The sequence below is a fragment of the Podarcis tiliguerta genome (genome assembly GCF_965153285.1).
Source record: "Podarcis tiliguerta genome assembly, chromosome: 6".
NCBI classification, from domain to species: domain Eukaryota; kingdom Metazoa; phylum Chordata; class Lepidosauria; order Squamata; family Lacertidae; genus Podarcis; species Podarcis tiliguerta.
The window spans coordinates 48,688,755-48,703,105 of record NC_139539.1 but is presented as its reverse complement, the minus strand read 5'-3'; the positions used below and the strand labels follow the sequence as shown (position 1 = coordinate 48,703,105).

Below are 14,351 nucleotides of genomic sequence, written 5' to 3'. Positions count from 1 at the left end.
GAACAGAATTAAGCTCATTCTGTCAAAGAACAAACTGGAACTAGTTCCCTTTGGGTCAGGATGAAGTACAGCTACTTAGTCATGTGTGTAGCCAGGATTTATGCTGAGGGATTGGACAGGACACCCACCTGTCATCATTCTCTGTCCGGCTCTGTCTAGCAGATTTGGAACGAAATGTCTCAACAACAGTTGTTTTAAATTACTTTCTTTTGACCTCAAGTGCTCAGAAAAATCTGTCAAAATCTTTCAACAACTTCTACTTTTATTTAAGTCTTTTTATTTACTTACTTGATTTGGGGGGGGGGGCAGCTGCACCCATGTACTTAGTTCCTTTTTAACATGAACTTTCAAAGCGATGCCGCCCCCACAAAAATTAGGAAAGAGGTAAGAGCTTTCACAATTGCTACAAGTCGTATGTCTGAACAATACAATAATGTATTCCACAAATCAAGCCAGTAGCAAGAAGAATTAGGGCCAGAGACATGCAACAGGGTTCACTGTATTGAAACCAGCTGCTGGAGTATTGTAATCACTTCTGGTAAACATTGCAACAAGCCTTTCGCTTTGTACAGCCTGTGCCGCAGGCTGAAATCAAGAAGCGGTCAATCAATAATAATAGTGTGCTTTTGTTTTGGCTTGAAGGACGGAAGGAAATACCTGACTGAAATCTACCAGTACTGCAGGTAAAGTATGAGTGAGAAAGCCCTCCTTCACTTAGCAGCTGCATCTGCCTCTCTGCTAACTCTTAGGCTCTGTTGGGAGACCGCAACCATTTGTGGGGGTGGCTCAGCCTGCTTTCTCCTTCAAAGCAAACAGTGGCAAGAAGGAGAACATCAGAGGTGGCCCCCAACTTAAGCAAGACAGAGAGGGAATAACCTACCTTGTGACTGCTATAAGACTGTTTCCAAAACTGAGCAATGTAGTTTAGAGAGGTGACCCTTCCTCCCCACTTTCTACCAAATAATTCAGGGCTGGATGTGCAGCAAACTTCGCAACCAGCTCCAAATTGGAATACAGAAAGGGGAGGGGTTACCCTTTCCTCCCTGTGCTGTCTGGAAGGGTTCTTTAAATATATTTTTAGCTCACCCTCACCATATTAGCCTCCCAGAACGGATCACAATATAAGTAAAATGCAAACAATCCCAGTACAGTTAAGATCAGAGAAAATGGATCACTCAAAATGTCAGTCATAAAAGCATCTCCCAGGTCCCAGGAGTGAAGGTGGCAGCAGGTCCGATGGGAAGCCCAGAGTTGCAAGAGGATTGCCTTTTGACTATCAGTGCAGCTCTATTGCCATAGATACTTAGAAAGGTCCAGCTGTAAGCAATGACCAAGCAGAGAACTAGGTAGAAGATGATCTGGCAGTGATGTAAATTTTTCAATGTCCTCGGGACTTCTGCTGAGCTAAGAGTTTCCTTTTGAGGTCATTAATATCCCTTTTGGTGGCTCTAGTCTCCTTACCCCTGTTCTAAAACTCCCTGGCTCATATCTTCCTGGCTCGGCCCCAGCTCTGACTCTTACTCCAGCCGTCACACAATGTGCTGGTCACATACATCATCCCTAGATCTAAGAACCAGAACAGTCTGATACAGACAGAGACATTCCTTCAGATACCTGGGTCCAAGTCATTTAGGCAGGGATTCCAACAGGATTTTCTGAGCCCAGTTCTCTAGTTGTTGATTTGGCCCCCCACTTACCCTGCACATGCGCACACACACACACACATTGATCCATGAAACTTATTTCTGAGTATGCCTACAGAGGATTGCTCTGCATATTCATCCATCACACGTACATACTCTCATACACACTTCTACTAGTCTGGCTGTAACTACTTACTTGCAGAGAGTAGCAGCTGGAATCCTGCCTTCTTCTGATACCCATTTTAAATCACCAGCTTAGAGGGAATGGGGTGGCATGAGGGTGCTGCTACAGGTGAACTAGCACCACCTGAGCTGGTGGGTGAGTAGTAAGCACCACTAAATCCAATGAGACTTACTTCTGAGTAGACATTGCAACATTAGAGGCTACCTTTTCTCTGTCAGGGGATGCATTCCCTCAGATGTCTTCAGTCAAGAGCTCAGTGCATCTGATAAGGGGATGAGCCTTGAAACAAAACTGTTCAGGATGAATTAATCCAAAATAAAGATTAGAATTCTCAATCCTATGCAGGTCTACTCAGAGGTAAACACCATTGGGCTTGATAGGCTGAAGAGGGTTGTTACTGTTTTTAGTACATCACACCAATGAAGTTACTGTTTTGCAAAGCTAGAGAAACACACATATGGTTTCTGAGTTGCCCACCTGTGTTGGAGCTCCTTAAATTTCCATTCATTCATTCATGTTATTTAGAATAAAACACATGAAATACAAAATATCAGGCTCATTAGCAAGTGCCAATATATCAATTGAACCCAAAATATACCATACTTAAGGGCCACTTGAAGCATTACTTTTTCTGAGGGAATTTGTGTTCATGTTGAAAAGTGACTAGGTGAATCCTTATAATCTACAGAAATATAAAATGTGAAGCTTATAAAAACGTGGTAGGTGATACTCATAGGATTTCTAGGCTAAACCTGTAAATATTGTAATATACCGTACATTGTGGTGGTGCTCACAAGTTTATGTTCAAATATACCCACAAGCCCCAAAAGTTGGTGACCTCTGTTATATGTGGATGAATTAACAGTCCAAGCCAAAGAATAAATCAACACTCTCTCTGGTATAGAATGTGGCATTTCTCTCCATTTTAAAGTGACACATAATGCTAATTTGCTAGTTTTTACTTAGAGATCGTATTAAAATATAACCTCTCTTCCCTTAATTACTCTGATTTTATAACAAAGGCTCCTTTCTTGGCAGTAACATATAAAAGAAAATGAGAGAAACATGAGCCAAACTGCCTTGTTCTTGCTGATTCTTTTGTAACTAACTAAGCGTAAATAAGGATTAAACACAGCTAACTTTTGTTTACCGTTGAAATAGTGAACCTAGTATTAGATGAGCATTTACAAGGACATATTGTCTCAGGCCTTTGGAGGTCTAGTTCTCTACAGAAATAATTTGTAACTGTCAAATGTTTATCATTTACTGCATTTCAAACTGGGTAACTCCAGGAACTGGGATGAAGCCAGCAGATGGTGATAGAAATTAAACTCATGATATGGTTCAGTAATCAGTGAGCTTTGGAAAGACAGAGGTGCTCTCTCTTTTCTTATCCCTAAACTATACCCTTGATAGATTCGAAGCCTAAACCTGGTTTACTTTCTGCTATGCTTTCAGCCTGCAGTTTGTTTATTTACATTTTTGTTTGTAAAAATACAACAACCTAAAAACATCTAAAAGCAATACAAAACACTCATTGTCCAACTAGGCAAAATATAATGGCAGTGCTAGCTAGAATCCAAGCCATTTCAAGTCAGGTTTCAAGATCATTATGACTCACACTTTAACAAAGGGACTGGCATTCATAAACCCATTTGAGCAAATTAATGGAGGAACTATTGCTCTGCTGATACAGAATTATGGAGCCAAGGCTCAAGGCAGCTATGCAAATATGCAAATGCACAGATTTAAAAAATGAAATATTTTAACTCTCATTAAAATAGCTTGAAACAAGAAGTATGTTGCGTTTGACGTGACACAATGTGCTTGAGACTACTGTAAAGGCTACCCACATCAAATTCAAATTGCTGAAGTTTTTATTCATCAATACTAATACGCTTGCAAGAAACCTAGATCATAAAAGAAATGTACAAATTCCAAAGCCTAGGGAAAGAGTCATTTTCTTGCCAGGGTTACTATTGGTTCCCATCCCAGGATAAAACAAAAACAGAGAGAATGTGGATTATGCAGAAGGGCAGGGGGCACCAATCTGGCCTCTGTCATACCCAACAGAGCTGCTGTGTTTTGCTAAAAAGTAGGATATAACGAGTCACTCGGTTTGGTGCAGTGTTGGAAATGCTGCAACATTATTCCCTCCTTACATTCTGCACAATCCTCCTATTTAAAAGGCTCTGTAATGCAAGGTGTAATCCTCCAGTCCTACAGCTCAATCACATATTTATTAATTTGTGACACCCAGTGCCCACTAACTCTCCCTGAAGCTTTCCTTGTGAGTGTCTGTGTGTGTGTGTGTGTGTGTGTGTGTGTGTCAGTTTATTGATTCTGGTCCCTTCCTGTTCACTTTGCTCAAACCCTTCTTTTGCTAGGCATGCAAGAGAAATTCTGCGCTGCTGCAGGTCATAATTGAAAAAGACAGAAATGCTCAATATGACTCATACATTATTCAGCTTATCAGCTGCCCAAGAGAAAAAGAGAGGGAGAGGTTGTTTGCATGCCTACCTCTTCCACTATCAACAGAAGAAATAATTTTCAATTACACTAAGTGTATGCAACTCTGTTCCCCAACAGGATCTGGAGTTAGAGAGATGGAAGTGGAGAATGAAGGACAGCGCGAAGAAGCAAATGCTACAAAATGCTTGCTTACGTTAGATTCTTGGCTCCAGTTTGCTTCTTAATAATGTACCAAATGGAATATGCTAGCAATCAGAAAGACCAACACAATTCATGACAAAAAAACCTAGATCAAGGCCAGCTGAAATTACACCACAGAAGCCAACTAAGCATTGATCGACTGGTTGTGAATATATGACTTTAATTATTCATGAGGGGTTTGGGGAATTTTTTTGCCACATAAATTTATGGTAATGTGCCTGAAAAGACTTTTGCCAAAAGCTAGAGATTTCTTGAAGGAAAATAAAAATACTAGGATCATTTCTACTATCCAAATATTATTTCAAATCCCACTACCAGAAGTGGCAACCCTGGCATGGTAAGTGATGGACCAACAATGAAGTGGGTTTTTTTAATCCTTGTCTAGAGTTTCTACAACCAAGATGCATTTTTTTAAATGGAAAAACTGTCATAAGCCCAATAGAATTGCCAGTTTTCTTACGATAATCTTCCAAGAGGCATTCCCAAATCAATTACGCTGCAGCTGGTAATATAGTCTTAAAAGACCATTCAGTTTCTTAAACATCACCCTACTTGTCCAAGCCCACATGCAAACTGCTTAAGCTTATAAGGGTTCTATAGGGACCCCTAGTAACAAGCCCCATATCATTTCTAATTTCATTCAAACGAAGTATGCATCCCTCCTGGACATATTCACTTGGGACAATGCTCGTCCAACCTTAACAGAGAAGACTTTAATAATATGTCCCATATAACTTGGCAATCACTTGTACAAAGATTTACTCCTGAAGAAAGTGAAGGCCACATAACATTCTGCCACGTAATCCCAGTGAAGTACAGACTGGAAAAAGATTTGCCTGGAAATAAAATCCTTGCTGTGAAACCTATTGCTTTATACCAAGGGTAGGGAACCAGTTACCTGCTAAGCCTTTTAAACTGGTCTGCAAGTCTCCTACTGGTCTTTCAGTAGCATTGGTGGTGGTAAACAGAAACTCACTGTGCCTTTGAAGACTAGCAAGTTGCAGAAGCAGATTAAGTGAAGGAAAAGCCATTGGAGAGTAGACTGCTGCCAACTGTTATCTGTCTATGTTCCAATTTTTCAGTATCTTTTCAAGCTAAAGTTAAGCCGTTCCAGTTCTTCAAAATATATTTAGTAGAATCTGAAAGGAGACCTGATACTCGAGTAACAAAGGATTTTTGTAAATTATTTGATTCCATGTGATCTATCCTTAAGCATCCAGTTATAAGGAGACTGCTATTGTACTGCTGTAAATAAATGGGATACTACAGTACTATCACCAACACATATGTTTCAGCACAGCAACAAACTGGGGAAAGATGGGGGGGAAGCAGCAGTGAAACGTTTTGCTTAATTCATCTAGCAACCTAAGCCTTCCTCACTGGAAGATATCATCAGTAAATAATTTATATACACCAATAAATCTGCTTAATCCTTTCGTTTGAAAACAGATTTTCCATTTTAGTCAATTAGGGCAAATTTAAATTGCATTTAGAGAATGCAGCACATTCAGGCATCCATGGCCCATCTATGAAGTTATTAGAAAGATACACACTAATAAATTAGGGGGGGGTAGTTGTGTGTTGTTGTTGTTGTTTTAAAAAAAACATTTAAAAAGGAAGTAGGACAGAGAAAAGAGAATTTCCCCTCATTTTCTTTCTTTCCTTTCCACTCCCCAAACAATTCTTCCTTATCCAATATAAATAAGGAATTCTGGAGATGGAAGTTTTCTTCAACACATACAGTAGATAACTTGTTGGATCCAGAACCCTGGCCTGAAATTCACAGCCAGATCGGCATTCCAGAACACATGGAGGGAGGGCTCCAGGACCCTGACAGAGCTTCACATCTCCTTCCCAAAGCCCAGTGCCTTACTTACCCAGCTTTGGGAAGTCAACACAAGGTCTTGAGGGGGCATCAAATTTTAGCCTTGTTCCCCGCCCCTTGCACAACAAGGCAGTTTGTGACCTACGGGTTCCATTACAAAGTATTCTTCCAACCCACTTGATATGAAAATTTAGATCGCGCAGGTTCAAAGGATCCTATAGGTGATAGATCCGGTCTCTCTGGGAATACCTTCTCCAAGAACAATTCTACCCACTCCTCCCCCTGCCAACCAATGGCTTCAATTCAAAAAAGGACTTGTCCATTGCAATTTAACTCAGAAGAAGACAGCTTTCTGCTTGTTACCCTGTAGTCTAGCAGCGGTGAACAAATTGTAGGCTGATTATTAGCCAATCCCATGTATTCTGTGACAATAAAGGGTGGTAGAGAGAAAATTATAACCCTGTTGACCAAGACCTAATCCTGCTCCCTGATTCTTTAAGATTAAAAGGAGAACCTCCCCCTCACAGTTTAAAAGATCTGGGTGAAGGAGAGAAAATGGTTTGGGGAATGTAAGCATGTTATTGAAGTTAGTTTTCCCTTCTATTCATCTCCAACTCTGGAGGTGAAGGATAATGCCTGTATACTGTTTTCTGCTGGAAATGCTTGCTGGCAACTTTGAAGGTAGGGTAACTGTGCAAGTTCTTTGTCTGAAGCAGGTCTGTGTCCAGAGGTGTTGCTGGGTGTTTCAGTTAATAACTCCTTGCTTAATCCCTCGAGAACCTCAGTGAATGTTCATCGCAATAAACATATTTAGAAATAATAATAATGAAAACAATAAATTATATGGGAATTGTACACAATGATCTATCTGTTTACCCTTTTAATAATAGATAGATAGATAGATAGATAGATAGATAGATGCAGAAAAAGCAAGCATAACCAACAGCATAGGCTTTCCAATATGAACGAACAGTTCAGCTTATATGTAACAGGCTGTGGTATATACAGCTCAGTTGTAACAGAGCTTCCACTTACCTTCTAACACTGTCAGTTTGGCACTGGTATTTATCTCCCCAACACTGTTGGTAGCCATGCATTCATATATTGCTTCATCCCGAAGGACACGCAGCGGTTGAATACGTAGAACTGATCCAGACCCATCATCAAATTCAATAACCTTTTTTCAAAAGAGGGGAAATTGTATTACCCATTTTATTACTGGTGGACACACAACATACCATTTCCTTTTAAACCATGACTGAGGAATCAGGAAAGGGACAGGGACCAGCCCTTCCACTCTCTGGGGCAAATTCCTGCAACCTTGTTTACCATGGTGAATGATTCCATCTGTTAAGTCCTTCCTCAACGAAGATTTGAACCAACAAGATGTTGTTGTAAATTACGGTTTGGAAACCATACCGCATACCTTAGTTGTCCACCTTTATTAATAGTGAACCCTATTTAGCATTAAGCATGATTAACATTCTGAAACTAAAAGAAACTCTGAGTCTTTTTGCCATGATACACAGTTTGGCCATTAACACCATGACTCAAGTTTCTGTGCTGCCCATTCCCCCTTTTTCCTCTGCTCATGTGCTCCTCTTATCATTCCATTCCTTAAAGTATTCAAACTGGAAGTACAAAGTAAATAATGGTTTATGATTCTTGTTTGTAGGCAAACCACAGTTTGCTAAATTTGAATATCACAGCAAACTACTTTTTGCTCAACCTAGGAAGTGACTAACTGAACTGGAAGAGAGAGAAAGAGGCAGTGGGAGAGCATGAGGCATAGTACAAATAGGCAAACCATGGTTTGGCTATGACGCATGAACTGGGTCATTAACCATTCATGAAATCAAAGAAATTTCTTTAACCCTCTCATAGAGAAATGTGTTTATCATATAACCCATAAATTGTCCCTCAATGACAAGGACTGCAAATGAATAGACACTGAACTTAATTAACTTCATACTCATCTAATTTCAATTTACAAACAAAGCAAAATGAGATGAAATAATATCACCAAGAAAATATAGTGATTACAGAAGGAAGCTGTACTAGGAGAATCTTATTATTTTACCTCTCAGAGGAGAGTTAACCAATACTTATCCAAGTGGCATGAATAATTCCCTCAGTAGTCCAAGTCTGGAAATTTGGAGAATCAGAAATGCCATATTCCAGGTAATGTATATCAAAGAGGAAATATTTATTTCCAGTTCACATATTTGTTATATTTTAATGCCACCCAACATATGGAAACGCCAACAAAATTACCAGGCAAAAAATATATTCTGTGTGTACCTCAAATCGTTGGGAGCTAACTTTCTTTCCTTTCTTCATCCATGTGATACGTGGCTTTGGCTCTCCTACTGCTTGGCATACAAAGGAGGCCACACCTCCAGATATCCCAATCTGATCCTCAGGAGTTTTCATGAAGTTTGGCTTACCTGCAAGACAAATATACTGAATGGTGAAATGTGCCTGGGGTCTGAATTAAAGATAATGAATATTACAGCAATCTGACTATATCTTTCTTGTGCGCCCAACTCAAGACTAATGAAATGACACCACACCTAGAAACAATGGATACATCGGTGAACAAAATAATACAACCACTTTAAAAAACATTTTGAAGGCTGTTTAGGAATAACTGTTTAGCTGCTAATTCTTCACACTTCTGTAACAAGCGAATTTCCAGTTTAGAAAAGCCCATGTGGGCAGGCACTGGCAAATGCTGTTTAAAAAATAAAATAAGTATAGGATTTCATTATGATCGGGCTGGAAAAAAATGATAATATCAGAACCACCATGTCCAAATTTAGTTATCACTGAAAGCATCCTGAGTTCTGGGAGTATATAATCCACCTGCAGATGGAGTTAATCAGCTATTGGATAGAACAAAAACATTGTTTTATAATATAAAACAATGGTTGAAACAGCTTGGGTGGCCTTACAATCTCTCTCACAATGGAGCACAAAGGGATTTCTGGAAGGCTTACTCTGCTTTGCTTGCTCCGTTATGACAGAGCTCAATGCACACCTGCTGTTACTGGTTTTTCATTTCGTTTCGTTTTTGTTTTTTAATGCACACTGAGATGTTAAAAAACAAACAAACTCCTGGCAATGCCAATTCCCAATAATTACATGCTGTTAAAATCGCAGAGAGGGATTGCCTTTTTCAGTCAAGTGTTAAGGTGAAAGGTGGGCATTATCTGAGTTGCAGACCCTGCAGTCTCCTCTGGAACTGGAGAAGAAACGAAATGTCTGTTCAACTGGTGTTTCCATCAATGCTAAACAAAAGTTTCAAGAAATGTATTCAGAAGCCGCTGAAAGCTATGAGATCTAACCCCCATTCTGAGCTTAGCAATTATTAATATTTTCTAAAAGATCAGAAAAACAACAACGTTTTCTTTAATGCAACAATAAAAGCAATCCTGGTCACTATTTGCCCAAAGGATATTATCACGAACATTACATAAAGAGCTACTAAAAAATCAGAAGAACTGAGACCATCATGCTATAAGTTCTTCGAAGAAAGCTATAAATACCTTATTTATTCTCTTTCATTCTATGTACCATAGAGCAAAGAGGAGAACGTTCCAGAGTAGTGTAATTAGGTCATTTAAATTTACACCAGTGAACAACACTCTCAATTTGTGAAGGTACTGATGAACACAATTACTTCTATGAGAATGATTAAATATATTTGGAATGATGAAGAAATATTTTGGGGGCCTAACAGGAGGAGGTACAGGGTAAGCACAGAGAAACTATTTCTGAGAGGCAGAAAATTGATAGCTCACAACATTCAGCTTCAGTGTCACAAGCAATAGCCTGAGATGAAAATCAATCATTAGCCATGACTGCTTAACTTACATCGATTTCACATATTTACTTACCAAAATTCACATCAATTTCTGCTCAGTTTTATTTACAAATATCTGTATTTCTTCCCCTCTATAATCTCCCTCAGCAAAAGGCTAATAAGGTTCATGCTAATTTTGATTGCAGTGTAACTGCCCATTTTGCAATGCAATCTGCTCAGCTGTTTTGCTAGGTATTGGACTTCTGCATATGACTTGCTATTTTATGTTATTTATTTTGTGATGCTGAGGAACTAGCATAAATTTGGATCAGACATCATGCCTTTTCTCCAAAAGGGATGAGTGTATTGTTGGACATGTTAGCTCATTGTGAACAATGTGTCCTGAAAAGTGGTTTATAAATCTATTCATAAATAAAGTGAAATATCGAAAGCACAAATGCAGACAATTCCACCAAGAAAGAAAAGTGAAAGGCACCTAAATAAACCTGTGCACTTGCATAAGGAGCTTAAAGATGAGCTGATATTTAAGAAGGGCATATATAAGAAATGGAAAATCATGAAAGAAGAGTACAAACAAGCAGTAGACAGTTGCAGGGAGAAGGTTAGAATGAGCTGAGGAAGATGGGAGAATGGCTACTGGCAGATAGAGAGAAGACGGAACTGCTTAACACATGCATCTCCAAACTTGGCCCTCCAGATGTTTTGGGACTACAACTCCCATCATCCCTAGCTAACAGGACCAGTGGTCAGGGATGATGGGAACTGTAGTCCCAAAACATGTGGAGGGCCGAGTTTGGGGATGCCTGGCTTAACACCTACTTTGCCTCTGTCTTCACCCAAAAGGAAAGAAGGCCCAATATGGTGATAATAGAATAAATAATGCAAGGAGGGAGCTCTAGCCTAAGACAGGAAAAGAGGTAATGGAACACCTAGCTTATTTAAACAAATCCAAATCTCCAGGGCCTGATGAGCTACACCCAAGCGTACTAAAGGAGCTAGTGGATGTGATCTCAGAGCCTCATTTCTAGATCTTTGAGAATTCTTAGAGAATAGGTCAGTCTGTGAGCACTTAGAAAAGGAAGCTGCGATTACTAAAACCCAGCATGGGTTTTTTTCAAAAACAAGCCATGCCCGACAAATCTCATTTGTAGATCCCTTTCAACTGGAGTTTCAATCTGGCTTTTGTACAGAAACTGCCCTGGTTGCCTTATATGATGACCTCTGTTGGGGGAGAGACAGGGGCAATATGCCCCTGTTAATCTTCCTTCCTTGACTTTTTTGCAGCTTTCAATACCATCAACCACTGTATCCTCCTGGAGAGGCTATCTGATGTGGCGGTGGGCACCACAGCTTTGTAGTGGTTCCAGTACTACTTGGATCATGGTCTTCAGCAGGTGATGCTTGGGGACTGTTTTTCAGCACCAAGGAGCCTTCAATGTGGAATCCCTCAGGGCTCTGTTCTATCCCCTAGGTTTAATATCTACAGTGGTACCTCGGGTTACAAACACTTCGGGTTACAGACTCTGCTAACCCGGAAGTAGTACCTCGGGTTAAGAACTTTACCTCAGGATGAAAACAGAAATCGTGCGGCGGCGGCGCAGCAGCAGTGGGAAGCCCCATTAGCTATAGTGGCACCTCAGGTTAAGAACAGACCTCCAGAACAAATTAAGTTCGTAACCAGAGGTACCACTGTATATGAAGCTTCTGAGTGGAGTCATCTGGAGTTTTGGAGTGTGTTGTGAGTAGTATGCTCATGACACACAACTCTGTTTCTCCTTTACATCTACAGGCTTGGCAGTGGATGTGCTAGACTGATGTCTTGCCTCAGAAATGGACTGGATGAGTGCCAACAAACTGAAGCTCAATCCAGGTAAGACACAGACACTGTACCTTCTCATCTTTGGCTGGTGGTTCAGCTATGTCCCTATCTGAGCAGGGATAGCCTAACATATGTGACCTATGCTCTGGTAACCTCTAGGGTGGATTACTGCAATGCATTATACATAGGGCCACTTCTGAAGACAGTTCAGAAACTTCAGCTGGTGCAAAATTCAATGGCCAGACTGCTCACCAGAACGACAGTTTGAGTATATAACATCAATCCTGACCTGACTACACTGGCTGCCAATTAGTTTCCAGGCCCAAATAGAAGTGCTTGTGTTGACCTATAAAGCCTCACATGCCTCAGGACCTGAATACCTTAAGCTTCCTTTAATTCCTAGGGTACAAGTAGCTCAGTTGGTAGAGCATGAGACTCTTAATCTCAGGGTTTTGTGTTCAAGCTTCAAGTTGGGAAAGTGATTTCTGCAATGCAGGGGGTTGAACTAGATGACTGTTATGGTTCCTTCTAACTCTATAATTCTCTGTTTCTAGAAGTTTATATGCAATGTAACTTACATTTAGTGAATTTATGAATTCCATATGCTCTAAATGTTCAAACATGTTAGGAAAATCTTTATCATAAAATTTCTAGCTTCTTTCTGTTCAAAGAAACTCATTTTACACTAAATAAATATAGGGAATACAAAAGTGAAGAAGTCAAGTCTACCTGTTCCCAGCGGCAGATGGTGCCTGGATAGGTAAAATGCTAAACTAAGGTGCTCATGACAACAGTTAAGAGTCTCTGCTTTGTCATGGGGTGTGGAATAATGCTGATTACACAGAATATATAATGTTACAAGGTACGGTTACTGCCTGAGGCCAACAACCTTCTGCAATCTGACTCATCCCAAATGATGCTGTTGCTAAATCTTGCCCTTTTTTCATCCACAGCAACTCTGCCAATCAAGCTAATTGAATGTACCAGAGGGCTACCTTCCTAAGCTCCAGGCTTCCTACAACACAGAAAACTCCCTAGGCATTATTTTAAAATAAGGATTCAGTTCTTAAATTATATGTATTGTAGCTATTATATACACCAATGATTTCTGGCATGCAAAATATATCCTTGAGTGGTGACGTAAGAGATTCCTTAGTTTGAGGTCTCCAAGATCAACTGCCAAAAATAGTTTTGTTTGGTTTATGCTTTTGTATACAATTTGGGCAACCAGAGGGTGGAATAGCAGAGAGGAATGATTTAAATACAACAGTGGGAAATCACAAAGCAGACTCCAAGGATATAAAAGACCCTGAAATTGTCTTTCCCATATGCAGCTTTTTTCACATAAGCATTTTACAGAACTAAAGGTAAGCTTAAAATTGGACACTGTTATCTAAAATTCATTGTAGGAAGCAAACCAATGGTTCATCTGAACATTTAATATTTATATTTCACTTGTCAATAGTATGCATGCCATGCTGCATACATTAAGCAATAAGGACACACTTCCCTGGGTAAGGAAATGTTTTCCACTTCAGTGAGTGGGTCATGGCCTACTAAACACAGTGGAAGCACCAGCCACACATCTGTAACTCTTGCCACACATCTTAACTCTTGACACTGCAAGCAACACAATTGCTAAGAAGACTTACATTAAGCCACTCCAATTTAATTTATCTCAGCCAATCAGACTCGATGCATATGAGACACTATATGACATAAGAACTTAAGCAGAGTACTGCCAAAAGCCCATCTAGTTCAGCATTCTGTTCTCACAGTGAGCAGCAAGATGCTCGCAGGATGCCAGGAAACAGAACCTAAGTTCAATGGTACTCTACCCACCTGCAATTCCCAGCAACTGTTATCTGGAGGCATACTGACTCCGATGGTGAAGGCAGAGCATAGTCATTATGGCTACTGATAACCTTTTCCTCCATACGTTTGTCTAATTCTTTTTCAAAACCATCCAATTTAGTGGCCAGCACAACATGTTGTCTAGTTTAACTACGCACAGTACAAATAAGTATTTTTTTATCTGTCCTGAATCTTCCACCCTTCAGCTTCGTTTGATGTCCACTGGTTCTAAAACTTCTCTCTATCCACTTTTTCCATGCCATGCATAAATTGTATACACCACCATCACATCTATTCATACTCACATTTTCTCTGAACTAAAAAGCCCCAGCCCAGCCCATGCTCCAACTCCTTGATCATTCTGAGTGCCCTTTCTTAACCTTGTCCAGCTCTAAAATATCCTTTCTGAGGAGATGTGACCAGAACCACACACAGTATTCCAAGTGTGGTCGCACCATAAAGGTAAAGGGACCCCTGAGCATTAGGTCCAGTCATGGACGACTCTGGGGCTGCAGTGCTCATCTCGC

General features: G+C 40.1%; 1 protein-coding gene across 25 annotated transcripts in view; it reads right to left on the bottom strand.

Annotated features, from left to right (window-relative positions):
* Window positions 1-14,351, bottom strand: part of PTPRF (protein tyrosine phosphatase receptor type F) — a 457,928-nt gene that overhangs the window by 216,384 nt on the left and 227,193 nt on the right. For all 25 annotated transcript variants that reach the window (XM_083446024.1, XM_083446033.1, XM_083446017.1 and 22 more), the window contains exons 4-5: window positions 8,627-8,772; window positions 7,361-7,502 (exon numbers count right to left, since the gene is read on the bottom strand). In XM_083446024.1, coding sequence (XP_083302150.1) covers window positions 7,361-7,502; window positions 8,627-8,772 — 288 coding nt within the window. The remainder of the gene's footprint in view (window positions 1-7,360; window positions 7,503-8,626; window positions 8,773-14,351) is intronic.